This window comes from Lithobates pipiens, unplaced genomic scaffold (assembly GCF_037356315.1).
Source record: "Lithobates pipiens isolate NorthernLeopardFrog02 unplaced genomic scaffold, aLitPip1_a1.2 Scaffold_27, whole genome shotgun sequence".
NCBI classification, from domain to species: Eukaryota; Metazoa; Chordata; class Amphibia; order Anura; family Ranidae; genus Lithobates; species Lithobates pipiens.
In genome coordinates this window covers 122,060,170-122,082,334 of record NW_027507788.1, presented here as the reverse complement: position 1 = coordinate 122,082,334, position 22,165 = coordinate 122,060,170, and the positions used below count along the sequence as shown (strand labels likewise).

The 22,165-nt window shown below is 39.5% G+C and overlaps 1 protein-coding gene across 1 annotated transcript in view; it reads left to right on the top strand.

Moving 5' to 3' along the window:
• Positions 1-17,576, top strand: part of CACNG8 (calcium voltage-gated channel auxiliary subunit gamma 8) — an 89,477-nt gene extending 71,901 nt beyond the window's left edge. The window contains exons 3-4 of the mRNA XM_077457418.1: positions 5,940-6,080; positions 12,321-17,576. Of these exons, the coding sequence (XP_077313544.1) occupies positions 5,940-6,080; positions 12,321-12,901 (722 nt within the window). The 3' untranslated portion in view covers positions 12,902-17,576. The remainder of the gene's footprint in view (positions 1-5,939; positions 6,081-12,320) is intronic.
• Positions 17,577-22,165: the final 4,589 nt, after the last annotated feature.

The window sequence follows — 22,165 nt, the reverse complement described above, 5'->3', positions numbered from 1 at the left end:
CAACAACAGAAATTAATAATAGTAATAAACAGGTACAGGGTAAAGTCTAGTACATAGGGGCTGAATGCGGGGTGGCACTGGCCAGTTCAATAGAAACCAGTCGACATTCTGCCCATTTGTACTGGAGTCCAACTGTTCATGACTGAAAAAGGTCTGCCTATCGGCTCCCAATCTGACTGGTGTATTCTGGTGGGGGGGGGGGGGGGGCTGTTCCCCTGTCAGAACACAATAGAACAGGGGGAGATCAATGTACTAACATCAGATAGTTAGTGCAGTAACTCCTCTTGAGCTGACAGTTTTTTTTTTCATTCAGTCCTGCTGGGTTGAATAAAAAAAAAGCCTTGTGTGTATGAGTCTTAAAACAGATGATTTTCACAATGTAACAACATATTAAGACCAAGTATCTCTGCACTGAAACCCAGGATCTAGGGAGGTCCTAGCCAAAGGGTAGGTACTAGAAGCAAATAGTCCTTCAGTCTCTTCAAATCCCTCCAACTGGCAAGTATACTTGTAGGTAGGTGCAGCGGCAACAACACACATTCAGTCCATATGCAAATGAAAGAACTTGTACTGAAGTCAAGGAAAAACAGTTCACAACAAGCCCAGTGGAAGGAAGCCCAACTGGGAACACTTAAGGATGACAACAGTGTGTAGCAGAGCAGATCTCGGCAAAGATTACAGCGTCTGTCTGGAGGGAAAGAATGAGGCCTGGCAGGTCCAAGTGGGGAAGTTTCCAGGATGAGAAGCAGATAAATTACACTTTCCCTACTTGTCTTGTGGCCACCAGAGTCACATGAGCTTTCTGCATCCTAGAATATTGCTGCCCTAGTGACCGAGGCAGCCATAGAGGAACCATGTTCTTCCTCACTTTCTCTCCTTCTATACTGCCACTTCAGTTGAGCACCACCTGCAGAGGAGGAAGTAGACTGCACCTGCCTACATACTATTAAGAGTTCCTGAATTTGGAGCATTCAAGTTTAAGGGGATTCTATGGTACAGGGGGTAAATACCCAAATTGTATCCTAAGGCAAGGTGACACTGTCCCTTTAAGAAGTGGGTAAGGAAGTTAGGGCCAGCAGCCTCCTACCACCAAGCAGCCTGTGAAATGCTTAACAAAGTTGTGGCCCCATGGTCTCTCAGCACCATGCCATCTGTAATAAGGCCTTCTTCTGCTCTCCATGGGGACAGTCTCTCATGAAAATGGTTATGTCCCTTTTCTCAAGGCTGCTGGATCTCTCCAAAAGCTGTACCCTCCATGCAGCTGGGGTAACATAGTCTCTTTCTGACACCGCTGTGAGCCCCTCACAACAGGCAGTGTCACCAACTCATCAGTGCTCTCCAGTAGTCCCCTCTCACTTTACACATCAGACTGCCCAAGCCCGGGGCTTTGCTTTCCTTTTTCCTCCTCCTTTCTGTTCTCCTGGGATTTGTAGTTCCATCCAGCACTTAGCTTGATAGAGGCTGTCTCCTGGGGAATACATCCCCCTTAGTTCCAGGTGGCTCCCAGCAGTCTCTCCCAGACTGCAAAGCAGCAAGTCACAGTGTTCTCTGTACCCTTGAATGGTGAGTGGTTTTCTCAAGTTCACTGTGGCTGCAACCTCAGCCCTGTCAAAATGTCCTCTAGTCAGCTCCCTCCCTTTCCTCCTGTCCATGCACAACCACCACTCCACTCACTGGCATAAACTGTGTTCCATAAGACATCCTGGCTGGTCCATGTACCAGTGGCCCTGTGTGCCCGAACCGAGGCTACACTTGCACATGATTGGATGATGGAAGTCAACTAAACGTCATCTTATTTACTAAGATAAGAGAAAACTCCTTTAGAAAGTGAACATCTTTCAAGAGTAGAACCGCTCCAGGTCAGTCCACACTTACTAACCCATTTTTGAATTGCAATATACGATACATCATTTATGTCATTACCTGTCAAATTTGTTCCATCCAATATTTGGGAAGAACTACAAGAAGGCTAAGGGGTCACGTACACAATCACCACTACAGTATAGAAAACATTACTCTACTAATGTGGCTCGACATGTTAATGAGTGTCATGGAGGAAATTTAACTGCTTTAAAGAGCTAGGCAACTGCTAATTTGTCTAGGCATTTGCGGACCAGGATTCCTGGTTGATTACATTTTGAGTTGGATTTTGACCCACTGCTATGACTGATTTGATGCTAATCCCTCTTGTAGACCCGTGCATCTCACCCCCTTGTTTTATTGTACCCATTTCAATCAGTGCATATACTGTATATTTTTATATCTTTATTTGATACATTTTATATCCTTATAGCTATACATTTTGTTTATTTTTTTATATTGCTGTGAATATGACATGGTATTGTGTCATATATATGTATATTTATAGGTGTTGCTTATCCTACAGTATACATGTTCAGTTTTAACACATTAAGATGTGTGGTGGTATTCAACCATAAAGCATATTAACAGGTCTATTCTTGTGTTTATGCTGTGATATTGTCTCCATATTTTGAACTGTAACAATAAAGCATTTTTTTTTCTGGACATTGATGCACAATCAACCGTGCAGCACTTTTTTTTCACTATTTGCCTTTAGTAAATCAACCCCATGGAAAATATCTTGACTTTTTTGTCTTCCTATTATTTTGATCAACATTTTGATACTCGTAGGTGTAATTAACAGTTTTTTTGGTTTTGCATAATTTCAGTGCAGAGATCTGTAATGTAGCATTGCTCAAGGATTGAAAGGTGGATCCTCAACTTTTGTATCCCAGAGAAAGCCCAGCATGGGTGTGCACTTACCTACTTCTCATGCCGTGTACACACGATCGGAATTCTCAATGGAAAAAGCTCTGATGGTTTTGCCAATGGAATTCCGATGGAATTCGGCTCAAGCTGTCTTGCCTACACACGGCCACATCAAATTCCGAGTTTATAACGCGGGGACGTAAAACACGTACGATGTAACTAGAAAAAGGAAGTTCAATAGCCAGTAGCCAATAGCTTCTGTCTTGTAGTTGAATCTGAGCATGTGTGATTTTTGGCGTGTCGGAATTGCATACACACGATCGGAATTACCGATAGAAAGTTATTCCGTTGTGAAAATTGAGAACATGCTATCAATTTTTGGCTGGCAGAAATTCGGACAGCTAAATTCCGATGGAGCATACACATGGTCGCATTTTCCGATGAAAAGCTCTCATCGGTCTTTTTCTGGCCGGAATTCCGATCGTGTGTAGGTGGCATTAGACTGTTAAAACCCCTTCTTGCCTGTTGTTTGGTTGTTAACCACTTGAAGACCAGACCTTTTCTGGCATTTTTTATTTACAAGTTTAAATCAATATTTTTTGCTAGAAAATTACTTAGAACCCCCAAACATTTTATATATATATATATATATATATATATATATATATATATATATATATATATATATATATATATATATATATATATATATATATATATATATATAATGTATATATATATATATATATATATATATATATATATATATATAATATATAAATATATATATTTAGCAGAGACCTCAGGGAATAAAATGGCGATCATTGCAAATTTTTCCCACGGTTTTTGAGCAGCGGCTTTTCAAACGCAAATATTTTGGAAAAAAACACACTTTAACCACTTTCAGACCGGACCAATTTGCTGGTCAAAGACCAGACCACTTTTTGTGATTCGGCACTGCATCGCTTTAACTGACAATTGCGCGGTCGAGCGACGTGGCTCCCAAACAAAATTGACGTCCTTTTTTTCCCACAAATAGAGCTTTCTTTTGGTGGTATTTGATCACCCCTGCGGTTTTTATTTTTTCCGCTATAAACAAAAATAGAGCGACAATTTTGAAAAAAACGCATTATTTTTTACTTTTTGTTATAATAAATATCCCCCAAAAATATATAAAAAAACATTTTTTTCCCTCAGTTTAGGCTGATACGTATTCTTCTACATATTTTTGGTTAAAAAAATCGCAATAAGCGATTATTGATTGGTTTGCGCAAAAGTTATAGCGTTTACAAAATAGGGATAGTTTTATAGCATTTTTATTAATAATTTTTTTTTTTTTTTTTTACTAGTAATGGCGGCGATCAGCGATTTTTATTGTGACTGCGACATTGTGGGGGACCCATCAGACATTTTTGACACATTTTTGGGACCATTGTCATTTATACAGTAATCACTACTATATAAATGCAGTGATTCCTGTGTAAATTACACTGGCAGTGAAGGGGTTAACCAGTGGGTGGCAGTGTAGGGGTTAGGTGTTCCTAGGGGTGTGTTACTAAATGTGGGGGGGTTGGGCTTTCACTTAGTGAACACTGATCTCTGCTCCAATCACATGGAGCAGAGATCAGCGTCACTAGTTGCTAGGCAGAATGGAGAAATGTTGTTTACAACGGCACTTCTCCATTCGGCCTGCTCCGTGAGACGATCGCGGGGATGCCCGCGGCGATCGAGTCCGCGGGTCCCGCGACCGGACTCACGGGGGTCCCGACCAGCACGGGAGCGCGCGGCCGGTGGCGCGCTCCCGATGGCAGGGCGGCAAATTTAAAGGGACGTACATGTACGCACATTTGCCTGCCCGTGCCATTCTGTCGACGTACATCGTCGTGCACTGGTTGGCAAGTGGTTAATGAATAAAAAAACAACAACATATACCCCAATTTCTTTTGTAAAATATGTAAGATGATGTTATGCTGAGGAAATAGATACTTAAAATTTCACTCTTTAAAAGTGCATACACTCATGGAATGGCAAAAAAGTATGGTACTTAAAAATATCTATAGGCAACACTTTAAAATTTTTTACAGGCTACCTGTTTAGAGTTACAGAGGAGGTCTAGTGCTAGAAATATTGCTCTTGGTCTAACAGTTGCGGGGATACTTCATAACAGGTATGTATTTGTTTCTGTGCATGAACACTGAGCGATGGGAGCGCTTACATTTTGTTTTTCTTATTTATTTTCTTTTTTCTTTTTACACTGTCTCTTTATTTATCACTTTTATTCCTATTACAAGGAATGTAACCATCCCTTGTAATATAAATAAGGATGACATGTCCTTTTTATATAGAGATCTGGGTCAAAAAGACCCCGAATCTCTTCTTTACCTTTAAAGGCAAAAGATCAAAAACAAATTTGATCTTTTGCTGTAAAAAAAAAATAGTTTATTTCCGCTGTAGACCGGAAGTGACATCATGACATTGCTCTGGTCCTCCAAGGTCATAGAGGCAATCAGAGACAATCTAGTCTTTCATTGTCTTTGAAACCAGCCAAACTCACTATTGGATTGTTTCTTGAGTGCACTTGTACAAACGGTAAGCCCGAGAAACACTGGCAAGCAGCAAGAGGGGGCTTTGCTTTGCTAATGACATGTAATGGTAATGAGCCACTTGGATTGCTTGAGTGAGAAAGCTAGCCACTGGCTGAAAAAAAAAGATACTGGGATTATGTCTGTGCTGATAGATTCAGCCATAACCCTGGTAAACCACTTGCAAACTGCAACCTATACTGTATATACGTATTGCAGTTGGTAAGTGGATAATACACCCATATGATTGACAACTAAAAAACAATTGGTGAAAAGATCATAGCAACCTCTTCTTTAGCACGCATAAAAAAGGCTACAGTTCTTCAAGAACTTTCCAGATACTCTGAAAAGTTTTAATGTTCAGAAATGTCCTAATTATGTCAGATGGCTTATGTTTTTATATAATGGCTTACATTTTATTAAATAATTGTACTTATCTTCTATTGGTTTAAAATGTTTCAAAAGCCATGCTTCTAGAGATTGTAGTAAGATAAATTTGGCCTTGTGAATGACATTTCCAAATACAATTTTAAGTTTATTCATTCTATGTAGCAAGGAATTTCAACAAGCTGATATCTATAGACTGTGTTATCAAGTCATCTCTTTTTCCTTTCTTTTGATTCCCAGGTGTGGTTCGTGCCTCAAGCATCTTCCCTATCCTTAGTGCCATGCTCCTGCTACTTGGGGGCCTTTGTGTTGCTGCCAGTCGTGTTTACAAATCCAAGCGCAACATCATCCTAGGAGCTGGAATTCTATTTGTTGCTGCGGGTAAGTAAAACGTTTTGAGATCATTAAAGAAGAACTCCTGCAAAAACTCCTGCAAAAATAACAATCTTGAGTGTTCTGAAATGTTTTTTTTATTTTTTTTTAATGTGAACTTCATTAGAGCTTACAGTCTACATTATAGCTCATTTTTGTGGTTACATCGGTATTTCTTGATGGGGAATGTTTCTGATGGATGGGACTGTATCAAACTGTATATATTGGCTAGTCTATCACATTGTCCATGAGCCTTTTTTTTTTCCTGCTACAGTGTTTTAATTCCAAATTGTGCTTTCAAAATCTATTATTCACATATGTATGACTGACAATTGTGTTCTGCCTTTTTAATTTAAAGATTTATGTCCATATGTATTTAAGAATAACAGTAAAGTGAAAGAGAAGGACAACATATAAAAAGTATTAGGTTCAGAATTATGACATAAAAAATACACTATCTTGATTAAAGTCCATCCCCATCTCATCCCTATTGAAAATTAAAGATTTGTTCTCTATTCCAGTTCCTAGGACAGCTCCAACATATTGGATTTACCATCACTTTTATTCCCAAAGGCAATATGGATTTTTCCTGATAAGATGGCAAATCTCACCAGCAGGGACACAGACCACAATAAAACCTGAAAGGGGTTTTAAAAACATCTATACTCTATCCAAAACTAAAAAGAAAAATGTTTTGGCTTTACATACACTTTAAAGTTAATGGTTAGGAAATAGAGTTTATAGAAAGCCAAAATTCATACACAATGTTTTGAGGTTCCAGTTAAATATTAAGGGCTTATTGTAAGGGTTCGGTTAAAGTAGTCACAAACGATCATATAAAATCTTGCAGTAAGACAGTAAAAGTATCAAGTGGCAGCATCCAGTACTAGATGAACGGGACTCTCCAGACGTTGCACCACTCACTACCGGCTGACGCGTTTCAAGGGGACCAACCCCTCTTCTTCAGAGCTCAATAGTGGGCTCTCCTTCAGCAATTCAGGGACTGCTGAAGGAGAGCCGTCAAACTGCCACTTGATGACTACTTTTACTGTCTTACTGCAAGATTGTATATGAACGTTTGTGAGTAGTTTCTTTTTTTATGTCTTTAATAAATACGTACCTAAAGGATATTGCACAAGGCCGGTGCACCCTCTTGTTTTCTTTTATCTCTTTGACTTCTAGGGTTCCCCACCCTTGAGGACAGCAAGGCCACTGTTTGTTTTTCCATAGCCAGTCTGGTGTTTCGCCTAGGCACAGGAGTGCTTACGTTTTATTTCGGTTAAAGTAGATCTCAAATCAATCTGAATGAAATGTAGCACTATATGCCATAAACATCTGCCATGTTTTTTTTTTTTTCTAAAACATGCTTTTCATCTGTTTTTCTCTTGTTACATCTTAGTGCAACTGATCTCTTTCAGACTCTTTCAGACACATTGTGGTTGATTTACTAAAACTGGAGAGTGAAATATTTGGTGCAGCTCTTCATGGTAGCCAATCAGCTTTTAACTTCAGCTGATTAAATTTAGCTTTCAAGAAGAAAACCTGGAAGCAAATTTTTTTGTAAAGTTTGATTCAAGCTTCCATCAGCACCAAAGTTAAAGGCACCTAATCCCAATTAGAGTATTTAATAAATAGAAGAACCAAATGCTGGTGGGATTTTTTCGGTGCAAAATTTAGCAAGAAAAGACCATATATATAAAACAGTTTTTATTTTCCCATAATAAAATTTCACACATTGCACATGTTACAAAAAGTTTCCTGATATACAAAGATTACAAAACAGTAGCTGGTCCATGAAATGGAAATATTTTTGAAGTACTTGGTTATCCCGACATGTTTCACAATAGCTTCTTCGGGGGATATACAAGCTAATAGTAACAAAAACATATAATTATTTTAAGTCAACGCAACCATCTTACAATATATTCAATACACATTTTATTCATAGAACGTTTAGGTATGGATCTCCAAAATAAAAGCCTCAAGGGGGCGCTTACCCCCCCTCCAAATCCACCGTCCTGTGCAAAAACACCAGTCTAGATGTGATTAGAGATGTGCAGGCCCACCCGTTCATCAGCTGACGAAAGGAATGGCTCGGGAGGGCATAGATAGGAGCCAGTCTGGACAGTAGAAAAGAAATACTAAGTATATTTCAAATTTATAGGACTTTAAAGTGGTTGTATACCCAAATTTTTAACTTTTACCTACAGGAAAGCCTATAACAAGGCTTACCTGTAGGTAAAAAAAATATAGATATTCCCCTCGGTATGCGCCGCTGACTGCAGCGGCGCATGTGCATAAGGGGATTCTTGGCCTGAAAATCCGGCAGTGGCCGCTTTAAGTTTTTTTTTTTAACAATTAATAAATATATTTTTATTTTTATTTAATATCTTGTTTAATAATAGACAAAAGGGATAAAGAGGAGAGGGGAAGGGGAGGGGAAGGGGGGAAGGGGAACACTATCAAGCCTCTGTATATTAGATATACTTCTCAAAGAATAATAAATAGAATAGGGTATAGTAAATTTATCATAATGTGATTCATATAGGCTTATATCACACAAGGAAGAGACCATAAAATTCTCAATAATTCAATCAAGAAAATAGTCCAAATAGTACTTACTAATGCAAATGATGCTATCAGGATGCTATCAGGATGCAAGTAAAATATTAAGCCGGTATGCTAATAGGGATTCAATGCATACAAGTTGCGGTGTACTGTTACTGCAATACAGCTCAACACCCATGGACTAACAACTCTTTCGCTGGGTGCCTATAAATATATAAGGTATAATATGCATTGGTGTACAGAGAATAGGTAGATTAGGGTATAAAACAATTACAGTTTCTGATTAGAAAGAACTTACATTGAACAGCATACCACATGTAAAGCTGACTCAGCGCTTCCGCCAGTACGTCTAGCTAGATAGAGCCAGTCTAAATACTCCCATCCATCGAGCCGGCGTCTGACGTCACCGGCTCGACGCGGACACGTGCGACGGCACAGCGCATGTCCAAGGGGGGAAGAAATAGGGAAGAGGACTATGATACCCATAAGGCCATTAGGGCGGTAATGGACCTTATGTAGTCAGATGATAAGAATCACTGAGTACCTGGGCAACGTAAAGCTCAAATGGAAAGAGCAGAGGCCGTACCTTCCCACACAGCCATGGGGTGACTACGTGAGGTCCATTACCGCCCTAATGGCTTTATGGGTATCGTAGTCCTCTCCCCTATTCCTTCCCCCCTTGGACATGCGCTGTGCCGTCGCACGTGTCCTCGTCGAGCCGGTAATGTCAGATGCCGGCTCGATGGATGGGAGTATTTAAACTGGCTCTATCTAGCTAGACGTACTGGCGGAAGCGCTGAGTCAGCTTTACATGCGGTATGCTGTTCAATGTAAGTTCTTTCTAATCAGAAACTGTAATTGTTTTATACCCTAATCTACCTATTCTCTGTACACCAATGCATATTATACCTTATATATTTATAGGCACCTAGCGAAAGAGTTGTTAGTCCGTGAGTGTTGAGCTGTATTGCAGTAACAGTACACTGCAACTTGTATGCATTGAATCCCTATTAGCATACCGGCTTAATGTTTTACTTGCATCCTGATAGCATCCTGATAGCATCATTTGCATTAGTAAGTACTATTTGGACTATTTTCTTGATTGAATTATTGAGAATTTTATGGTCTCTTCCTTGTGTAATATGAGCCTATATGAATCACATTATGATAAATTTACTATACCCTATTCTATTTATTATTCTTTGAGAAGTATATCTAATATACAGAGGCTTGATAGCGTTCCCCTTCCCCTCTCCTCTTTATCCCTTTTGTCTATTATTGAACGAGATATTAAATAAAAATAAAAATATATTTATTAATTGTTAAAAAAAAAAAAAAAAAAAAAAACTTAAAGTCCTATAAATTTGAAATATACTTAGTATTTCTTTTCTACTGTCCAGACTGGCTCCTATCTATGCCCTCCCGAGCCATTCCTTTCGTCAGCTGATGAATGGGTGGGCCTGCACACCTCTAATCACATCTAGACTGGTGTTTTTGCACAGGACGGTGGATTTGTAGGGAGGGTAAGCGCCCCCTTGAGGCTTTGATTTTGGAGATCCATACCTAAACGTTCTATGAATAAAATGTGTATTGAATGTATTGTAAGATGGTTGCGTTGACTTAAAATAATTATATGTTTTTGTTACTATTAGCTTGTATATCCCCCGAAGAAGCTATTGCGAAACATGTCGGGATAACCAAGTACTTCAAAAATATTTCCATTTCATGGACCAGCTACTGTTTTGTAATCTTTGTATATCAGGATACTTTTTGTAACATGTGCAATGTGTGAAATTTTATTATGGGAAAATAAAAACTTTTTTATATATATGGTCTTTTCTTGTTAAATTTTGCACCGAAAAAATCCCACCAGCATTTGGTTCTTCTATTTATTAAATACTGGAAGCTAATTGGTTTCTATGCAGAGCTGCACCAGATTTTCCACTGTCCGGTTTTAGTAAATCAACCCCAAGGGCAAACAAATGACCTTCGTGGTAGCCTCACTAGGTGTAATGTTAATGAAAGTTGCATGTTTAAAAATTATTGAAATTACATTGACATATTAAAGCTTATATGAGATTTTAGTGAGCTGGATTATTGCCAAGCACGGAGAAGCAACAGGTTAACTTTAATGTTCACCACACCAGCTGTACAAACCTTCTCTTCACTATCCCGTTGCTCCGTCTGGAGGTTGTAACTCTTTTTTCGCACCTGCATGACACTGATCCTGAGCCTGAGCAATCAGTCACCATGCACCAATGCCAAGCACTAGGATAAAAGTAAGTCACATCTGTTACAAGAAGTTCCAGGCTAAATAGAGTGGTGGTGTAGAGAATATGTGCTACTGGTAGGGCCACCATTTTAAAAGAAACTGATGTAAATATCTAAATTTGATTGACACCAGCCTCTTGCAATCCCTTGTACTTGTACAACATAACTCAGACAGGGAGAGGGAAAGGCAGCAACAAAAGCTAATCAGTTGTGTTGCAGTGTCCATGTGCTATCTAAGAACCTACTGACCGGAGGAGAGAGCCCCGTGACAGAAAAATTAGCTCATCAGTTTTCTGATTCTCCTTCACTGTCCAGTCACAGTCTGTGGACAAGGAAAGAACATTTGTAATCCGTATCTACAATGTCTGGTCTCCATACTGGCTACGATGTGTGGCAGGTCTTTGTAAATCTCTTGAATAATGAACAGAAATACAAATAATTTGGCAGGTAAAAGTACTCTTGTACATGAATTTACTTTGTTTAGTTAACTGTTTGTTTGCCTGGAGTTTAGGTTTAAGGAGCTGGTTAAAAGTATATTGGTTTGGGACCAATTTATTTATTTATGTTTTTTTTTTTTTTTTTTAAAGGGTCAGTAATAAATGTCTATTATGGGATCACTAAATCTGAATTAAGATTTGAACAGAGTTATATGAAGGAAGGGGAGGGAGGGTAATACATCAGTGCCCTGACATATCGATCTGTCTGTAAAAATATCATCTTGAGCTATTGAACTCTGTAAACAGGCTTTTTACAACAAAATGTAAAGAAACACTTGAAAAAAATAAAGAGCCTATAGCTCTACTTGCTAGCTAGAAATAAGGGAACTATGGGGTTGATTTATTAAAGGTAAATATACTTTGCAAAGAATACCCAATCACATGTAAGGAAAATACAAACAGCATTTTTGCTTACATGTGATTGGATGATAGAAATCAGCAGAGCTTCCTCTCATTTTAGCACTTCCCCTCAGATCTAGAGCAACTGCACTTGCAGTGCATAGTATAGTTGCCTTAAGTAAATCAACCTCTATATATTTAAATGCAATATTTCATATTTACCACCATATTTTTTTAGTTCCGATTATGATAAATAATAAAAATACGTACGAAACACTATATATTCCCTTAATTTTAGGGAATGGGGTAAGTGTTGCAGTTCAGGTCCAGGTGAAGATTAAGTGTTGGAGTCAGATTAAGGATTAGGTTATAGCTCAGGGTGAGTTTTAAAAGCTGTTTAATTTTAACATGTTTTTGACACCAAGCACCAAATAATAAGGAGGTCCAGAACACCAGTTCCCAAACATGACTGAAACAGTCCTTTTAAATGTTGTACTGATTTTAATGTTTTTTTATTTCAAAAAGCAAAATATTCCTAATTTTCTGATAATTTCTCTTTCACATTTAATGACAGGACTAAGCAACATTATTGGTGTAATTGTTTACATATCTGCCAATGCCGGAGATCCGGGAACCAAGAGAGATGATGAGAAAAAAAGTCATTATTCATACGGTTGGTCCTTTTATTTTGGTGGACTTTCTTTTATTATTGCTGAAATGATTGGGGTCCTTGCGGTCAACATCTACATTGAAAAGAACAGAGAGGCCCATTGTAAATCACGTACTGAGCTGATCAAAAACCCCTCTGCCATTCTACGCTTACCAAGTTACCGCTTTCGATACCGCCGACGTTCTAGATCAAGTTCACGCTCCACTGAACCTTCTCAATCGAGGGACACTTCTCCGGTGGGAGTCAAAGGGATACCTTCAACTGACATCTCCATGTACACCTTGTCAAGAGATACCTCCAAGGCTAATGTTAGCAGCTTATATAATACAGAGCGTGGAGATCACAGTTTTCTACAGCTTCACAACTGCTTCCCTAAGGAAACAGGGGTCACTGTCACCGTTACAGGACCAGCCTCAAACACTGGTACCCTGGGCAAGGACGGTTCAAACACCAACACTCTAAACAGGAAAACCACACCTGTGTAGGTGGTTCCAAGCCTAAGGTCTTCTAAGTGAGTGTGTGTGAGTGAATGTGCAATGCGTGTGATTGGGTGTACGTTTTAGGATGGAGATAGGAGCCATTTTATGCCATGTAGCTGCCAATTTCTGGTACAGAGGTGTCAGGAGTCCAACCCTCTGTTCTAGTGAAAGAAATTTTGGAACCAAATGGTAAATGTTCTGAAAATTGCATTATAGTGTTTTGATAAAAAAAATATATTATATATAAATATATATATATATATATATAAACACACATATATACTTAAGAGATATTGTACATTTTAGGTTGCTGATAAGCTGTTCTCTTTTAAGATAAGGTAAGGATTATCCAACCATTTGTTATTTCACATGCTTAGGACTACACTGCTCTTAAGCCGTAGTTTCTCTGACAATATAATCACAGGGATACAAAGCAGTTTCATGTTTAAAATCAAATTCTAAATGTAAATTGAAACCGTCATTCCACTGTAAATGAATACTGTGAAAGAAATTAATGGGAAAGGAACGCTATAGTTTAAATTTCTGAACAATATTCATATCTTGACAGCTCTGAATGAAAGGTTCAGTTCTCATACATCTTTCATTTTATGTTAAAACATCCACTAGCTTCTTGAAGACATAAGCCTTCCACTACGCAGAGGAAACCATAAAGTGCCAGTTGTAACATCTGCCTTGTTCCCCGTAGCTGAGTTTTGCATTCAGAGCCCCCACTTATACTCTGTACTTCCAGGTATAGGGCTCACATACACAGCCTCCCTGTCTCCCGCAATGCAATGCTAGGTGCCTGAGTGGCCAAATCAAAGTCATACGGGTAAGCTCAGCCCCGTACAAGTTTCCACTTTTTTTAGTTTAAGAAGTTTTAGAGACTGTAGTGGCAGATTTCAAGGTAACAGCTCCTAGTATGCAATGGCGGGCTCAATTTTTCTTTTTTTTTTTCTACTACCAGTCATTTAAATCTTTTTGGGTCTCCAGCATCAATATCTCTCTGCTGGAATTACTGGTTCTGCTTCTTTCCTACATTTCAATGGAATTTTAGTTCTGCTGTTGAGATGGTGTAGAGATATCACTGTAAGAATCCCTTATCTATATAGGGAGCTGGTGGGGATTTCCTACTATTATAAATATGATAATAATAAATTAGCAAACTGTTATGGTTGACCTAAACATACATTGTGTATGACAAGTCCCCGAGTTTTTTCATATACATTCATATTAATGCTGCACTAATCTCTGTTCATCTTTGACTGAATAGCTTCCAAGGAGCCAATGTTAGAAAACATTTAGTTGGGGTTTATTCAAGGAACCTGGACTGTGAAGTTTTACCCCTTTCCTTACTTTGCATCTACATTCAATCAATGCACACTAAATTCTATATCTCAACATCTTCAGTAGGGAATCTTTGATACTTTGAGATACACATCAATTTTAATAATGGCGAGAACTTAATTGTCGGCCTCAGGTACTTTCCAATGACCTTCCAGAGAAAACCAAACTAATACTTCCTAATTATGTTCGAATGTATCTGTCCCCAAGCCTGATAGTTTCATATTCTAGATGAAATTTTCAATATACTTTAGCCTATATCAAAAGAATAATTATAGCGCACAAGGCAATTATAAATATGGAAATACCAAATACTCCCAGTGTCCTTCCTAAAATTTAAGGTAACAAAAAGAAGAGGTTCTCTGGTCAGAGCTCCCATTCCAACAGCCAGCAGACCCGTGGTGTTTGCACTGGTTGTCTCTGCATAGATTTCATGGGCTGCCCATTGTTTTTTTTTGTTTTTTTTGTGAGCTTAAGTATGAGCCACCTATAAACGTCTATGTTTTTGACTAGTGTAACTGAAGTATTGTGCTCAGTCAGCTTAGAGAGAACCAGTGTAAATACATAGCAATGATCTGGCTCTCATGGAAGCTTGGATCTACAGTTTACTTTTTTTTTTTGCCTAAGGCTGGTGTTTAGGATCTTTGTGTTGGGGGTATAAGATATGTGTTTGCTGTAAGTCAAAGACCTTCACTGTAAAAGGGTATGGACTTGAAGCATCCAAAAACACCAGTACCTGTAAAAATATGCATAGGCAACCTGAGTTAATTTCAATATATTTTGTGAAGCAGCTTGGCTCCAGTGACTTTTTTTTAATGAGGTAAAATGATGAGGCCATTGTGAACAGTCAGATGATAATTTCAGACAGAAGTTAATACTGTATCGACCAGGATGCAGTGATATTAGTGTGTTGGCAAATAGGCATATGCATGCAGGATAATAGAGACTCTCTATTTACACATGAACAAATAATACACTCAGGAAAATGATCAGCCCTTATGAATGAAATGCTGGCACTAGAATCCCAGAATTTTATCACAAAGAGTAGTTCCAATTGTACAGATACATAATTATACATGTCCAATGGGTGTCATACAGTTAGAAATCCACGTATGCCTCTAGAATGCAAAATATTTCATAAGCATTCTGCATGGTACAGTTCTATAACCTATATTAACAAAGATCAGTTTGTACTGTACATATTGTGGCAGTTGTGACAAGACCACAGATACCTCTAGCTAAACTTGTTAAAACCTATCAGAAATCAAAAAATAAAAATCAGCGCAAGGGCCATTACTTGCAGTCAGTAGGGTGTGTCCCTTGTACTGCTGTGCCCTCTATAAGCTGATATCTTTCTCCATTGATCCCCCACCATCTCTTCCATAATCTTCTAGTGCAGCAAGGTTTTTTTTTTTTTTTTTTTTTTTTTTTAGCACCAACAGAGCTGTGACAGGCACTCATCAATGGTACCTGACAATTCCGGCCCTTTACGCCTAGCTTCTCCACTCATAGAAACCACACTTTAGCTTCTGTAAATGAAGCAGAATCAAAGAATGGAGGATAGGTGGATGATTGAAAGGTCCACCCCCTTAATTCATAGATCAACATATGAGAATACAACCAGGAAACTACTCAGGCCTAATGCATTCTTAATTGCATGAAAAAGTTTACATGCAGGCTTTAGTGCATTTCTATGTACAACGCCACGTTTAAGTTGCCTTCATTTTTATTTTACTACAGAGTAGTGCAGCCCAAATAAGCGCAACCATGTAAACAGACCCTTTGACACTATTAAAGGAAACTGATACTGCAAATAATATAGAGGCTGCCTTTGCTGACCTCTTTTTGAAATTGCTAGTTGCCTTGTTGTTTTTGGCATGCATTATAAGTTAAAGTCACTGACTTGGGACAAGCTGGAAAGACAGAAGGGTCACAGTGGAGGTAGAAGTCTATGAACATGTTCCAGGTCAGTGACTTTGAAAGTACTATAAATCACTGAAACAGTATAACAGCCAGTCAGCTAGGATTATTGGCAGGAAAAGTCAGTAATGGCTACTTCTTTTTGAAGAGATTCTGTCACCTTCTGCCCATTCAAGGCAAAATGACAGAATCTTTTTAAAGCCCATCCTAACCCACATATAATTCCTTACCTACCTTTATAGCGCTCCCCATCACATGCTTTTGGTACAGTACTTTATCTTTATGTAAGAACACTGATGGGTATTAGAAACAACTTTCCCCTAGATGATCTTTGTCTACGGTTCAGTTGGCAACAAGCACAATTTAAACATTCCTTGACAGATCAAGGGATACTTTAAAGGCTTCTGCAAACATATTTAAACTTGACAGTATAAAAAACGGTCTTAAAGTCGATGTCCTACTTTTCAACATCAAAGTCTAAGTTAAAAATCTGGAGATGGACGCTAGATATTCCTATATTTCATGAAATATTGAAGCAGAGGTTTATGCCTAATATCAAAGCTACAGTGTATGAAGTCAACCATAGGCAATACAGGTCATCACTGCAGGTGATATATATCAGCAGGTTAGGGTCCAGGATGGCCATCCTCACAAGAAAACAATGTACACCTCTATTGACGGGTCCATGCTTTGGAATCTATAGGCTCCACTGGTTAATCTGGACAGGGTGCATAGTGATATGATATTCTAATCTCTAATCTAATCTTTGACCAGCAGTAGTTATAAAAATGATCCAATGTAAGGAAAAGATTCATTCTTATTAGGTGGTAATTGGTATTGTAGATAATTTATAAAAACTGATATTTTTCTTTTAGCCTAATGGCAGGTTGTTCTCCTGACTCTTTAAAACAGCCTTGGATAAAAACTGCTAGGGAAAGAAAAGCAACAGTGGAGAAAAGCAGCTCCATAACGAGTAATTCATTTGTAAGTTTAGTTTCCAGAGTCCAAATGCACAAATGCACCCAAAAATGCCACTTTCATTCCACCTTCTCTATGATACCCTCTTACTCAATGCTTAATACAATAATAAACCTACAGGACAGCCTGATTCTACAATTTACACTGTCCTAGGTTTAGATAAATAACTGATAGCTGAATGTCTGCTTCTAAATGGCTTCAATTCACATATATAAAGATTATATAAAACAGCTTTTAAAAAAGATATTTTTTACAATGGAACAATAATTTTAAAGCCCTGCCAACCCCTGATAAAAACTATTACAGTACATCTACAGCTCATGGTAAGCTACAGAAAGTTTTTAATAAGAGAATAAAGAGTATTTGACCACTAAGGCAGAACATTAACACCACCTGCTGTATACACCAATGTTAGTTTCAGCAATAGTCCTGAAACTAAGGCCCCTTTCACACGGGGCGGATCAGTAATGATCCGCCCCGTGATGATCAGCTCGCTCAGCGGGGATCGCTCCGTTGTCCCCGCTGAGCCGGCTGCGGACAGGGCGGTCTCCGCACACTGTGCGGGGACCACCCTGTCAGCTCTCCGCTCTCCTCTATGGGGATCGGATGAACACGGACAGACAGATAGAAAAATAGGATTTTCCTCTGTCTGCAGAATCGGACTTTTGCGGAGGCGGACAATAGCGGGTGTCTGCGGATGTTCATTCGCAGACACCCGCTGTCCCATAAGGATGCATGTATGTCCGTACTTCTTCTGCAAACGGATGGATGAAATAAGGACATATCGTCCGCATGTGTGAAAGGGGCCTAAATGAATACTGGTAGGATGAAAATAAATGCAGACAATGGACATTTTGATGTAACCTGATGTTTGTGGATTGTGTAGAAATAACCCCTTACATTGGAAGTCAATAGAAAATGTCCTACCTATGTTGGTGGCAGTGAAGGTAGGGAATACCTCACCGATGCACACTGCTCAAGGAACGTATAAAAACCTTACGTGGAACTCTATCTAAGAAAGGCTCATGTACACTGTTTCGTTGGCTTTGAATCTTATTGTGAAACTTTTCTCCCACTTGTTTCACTTTGTAATCAGACCTTAAAGTGGTTGTAAACCCACAGAGAAAAAAAAAAAAAACCTTGCAAGACAAAGGCATAATGAGCTAGTATGCTATGCATACTAGCTCATTATACCTTTGTCTTGCAGGGCTTTTTGCTCCTTATGAAATACTAACCTTAGATCAAAGCCCCCGCAGTGGTCCTGGCACACCACTGTGGCCGGTGATATGTCTACCGGAGTTATTTGCAGATATTGCGGGCTCCGGCGCTGTGATTGGCCGAAGTCGCAATGACGTCACTGCTGCGCATGCGTGTGGGAGCTGCCGGTAATGGCACAGCAGCTGAAGAAACGATACAAGCGAGCCGTTTCTTCAGTGTGCATCTGCTGATGGCGTTGGCACATGCTGATACAGTGAATATATCCTCTAAGCTGTGCAAGTTTAGGAGATATTCACAGTACCTACAGGTAAGTCTTATTATAGGCTTACGTGTAGGTAAAAGTGGTGTGTAAGGTTTTAAAACCACTTTAAACAATATGAATGTGAGCAGTAATACTCTTTGAAGTTAGGTATAATGATATTCTGGTTCACAGAAGGAAAGTGTAGGATGACCATTTGCTGGCTCAATTCATCAGAGGATTCTGAAAAGCAGTCATGTTAGTTGTGTGATTTAGTCATGTTAAAAATAGCTGCATTCTGTTTCATTCCCACCCGCCAAGCAGGAGACAACATCCGAAGAGCAGCTCTTTTAGCTCATATAGCATGTACCCGCCATGTCCCCCTGTGTTTCTTATCAGCTATATTATATTATTAGCTATAAGAAAGGCATTTGACATTGTTTCCTGGCCTTATCTTCATTTTATACTTAAGAGATGAGGGTTTGGCACACATTTCTTTACCTGTATCTCATCTCTGTATACTCATCTAGCTGCATTTTTAAGCTGTATGGGTTACAGATCAGACCCATTTCCCATTGCAAGAGGAATGAGACAAGGCTGCCTGCTCTCACCACTTATTTTCACTATGGCTATTGTGCCTCTAGTCCAACTAATCCGTTCCGACCCCACAATTAGGGGTCTGGAGAGAGAAGGCCATCATAATAAACTATGCCTATTTGCGAACTACGTCTTACTCTTTATGACAGCACTGGGGAACTGGTCCAACTACAGAATGCCCTACCATTCCCTTGATCTATCCACTCCATCTCATACCTTAGTGTCAAACTGACTGCAAGTCTATTCGACCTCTACTCAGCGAACTACCCCCCTATGCGAACTCACCTTACCAATCTCATGTCTAAATGGTCTAGCCTTCCATTAGCTTGGATGGGCAGAATGACAGTGGTCAAGATGACCTTCCTTCTGAAGATACTATATCTCTTCCGTGTACTACAAGGCTGGGTTACTTCCGCAGCCTGCTACAACAGCGTGCATCCTTCTATATTTGGAATTCTACTAGACCACTCATTCCCCTACTTTTTACAGGCCCAAACTGGGGTGGGTGGATTGGGCCTCCCCAACTTCATGAAGTACTACTACTCTGCTCAACTGGCCCAACTTCCCAAGTACCATTTCACCTCTGAAGTACCCTTATGGGTATCCATAGAGTCTGTTGAATGTGACCCTCTCTCAGTCGCTAATCTTCTCTGGCTTCAGCTTTCTGATTGTCGCACTATACTTAACCCAATTACAAGCCCTTCCCTCTCCCTTTGGGACCTCCTTAAATCCAGCCACACTCTCCAATCAACCCACAACCCTATACTAACCTTCCTCTGCAACCCAAATTTTCAACCGGCCTGGACCTCCCCAACCACTTTTCTGGCCTGGTCATCAGCAAACCTTATCCATGTATATAAATTCATGGACCCCACTGGAATCAAGCCATTCCACTTTGCCGATCGCATAATCTCCCTCCCTCTTTCGTGAAATCTTCAGTTATCTTCAGATTAAACACTTCCTCACACCCTGAATACCTAGGGACTCCCCCGCTCCATCCATAACCATCTTCAAACAAGCCTGCAAAAGTTATCCCCATAGATGAGGTCTAATCTCCTCTCTATACTCTCATTTCCTTCATACCGACTCCTTCTTAACTCTTAAGCTCCATGTACACGGGACACTGCTAAACATACATTCAGAGGCAGTTTTTTCAACTGCCCCAGAACTCTTTCAATGTTATCCTATGTGACCATGTACACATGTCTCATTTATTGCCGTTTTTAGGCAGTTATGTTTAACAGCGTTTCGTTGAAAGCAAAAAAAAATGGGTTCAGGTGCCGAATTTTCCAACGCCAAATGCGTCTAAATGCAGCCGAATGCATCTAAATGCGGTAACAGGCATTTAGCCGCCTTTTCTTTATAGGCGTTTTTTGTTTTTGCCCATTTAAAAAAAAAAGCATTTTTTTTAAACACTTCTAAATGCAAACGTGACAAAACATGGCAAAATGACACTAAACGTGGCATGTAAACGTGGCAAAATGGACGTGTTAAATGTGGGTTACTATCTGTCAAGTTAATCATTCAGAAGAGGTTATAAAAACGTGTACAGGGGGCCTTACTTATTTTACTAAATGGGAAAGAGAGATAGAACTGTCATTAGACATGGCAGACTGGAACCATATCTGGCAAGCCACTAAATCCTCCTCACAGAATATTGTGGCGCTAGAAACCAACTGTATAGTCTTAACCTGCTGATATTTGGTCCCCGCCAGGATCGCTAAATATGTCCCCAATACCTTTCCAACTGTTTCAGTGGCTGCTCTGCACCTTCCCACACATTTGGTGGGCATGCCTGGTAGTTCGGGTCCTTTGGTCTGATTTGTTCAACATACTCTTTACCCTTATCTCCAGACCCTGCTGTTGTGCTTCTGAATCTAAAACTCCTGGAATTGAATCAGTGTCAATTCAAACTCCTCCTGCAGATCACGATAGTAGCTAAACAGATTATAGCTAAGGCCTGGAAGAGCCCCACCCTATGTATTTATGCAGTTAAAAATAAAGTTACATAAGCCATGGTACATGCTAAAATAGAAGCGGTTATCATGGATAAGGTAGGTAAATATGAAGCCCTCTGGGCACCATGGGTGACACACTACCTCCCACCACACTACCTCCCACCTAACTTTGATAAATCCCTATTGCTCACATCATCAATTTCTCTGCCTTTTTCTCAACTTCCCATCTCAAGCTTCCTCTAGAGGTACCCGCCCCCCCCCCCCCTTTTCTTGGCTTTCCCTCTTTCCTGTACTTCCCACTCCTAACTGCCTACCTCTTCGGTAGCTTACACACGGTGGCACCCGATACTGACCCTCTAAGGCATAGCCTAAATGCAATATTTTGAAATAACCCCCTCCTTACTCGACATAATTTGACTGCCATTTAGACTCTTCTGAGCTAGACCCATGTCTTTTTTTCCTCCTTCTCAGTCTGAATCTCATTACTACAACTATGTAATGCTGCCATGCTGTTTTTTACATGTCTTGAATCCTTGTCCTGGACCACTGTATGTTTGTACCACCTATGTCCATTAATAAAAGCAGAAAAAATTGCTGCATTCTGCTTTTGACTGCTTTTAAGCCCTGTTCACGTCTCCACATTTTCGATCATGCAGCAAACCTTACAGAAAATGCACAATTTGCCATGCTTCAGTAATGTGCTGCAAATGTGCATCATGCTTGCTTTGCCATAAAATTTTTATGCCACCCAATCACAGGTAGCAGGCACGTGTTTTTTGTCGCATGATAAAAGCACTGCAAACACACTCAAAAGCACCATAGAACAAGTGCCACAATCCACTTTGGGGTGTTTGTAGCATGTAGGGCAGCCCATTTAATTGAATGAACTGCCCTATGCGTAATGCGTGTTAACACGTGAAAAATTAGCAAAAATTATGTTAACGGAAACGCGAGTTTCCACTGCGTGCAGATGTGAATGCAGCCCTAAGTATAAATGATTTCACCCACAGGTTTCTT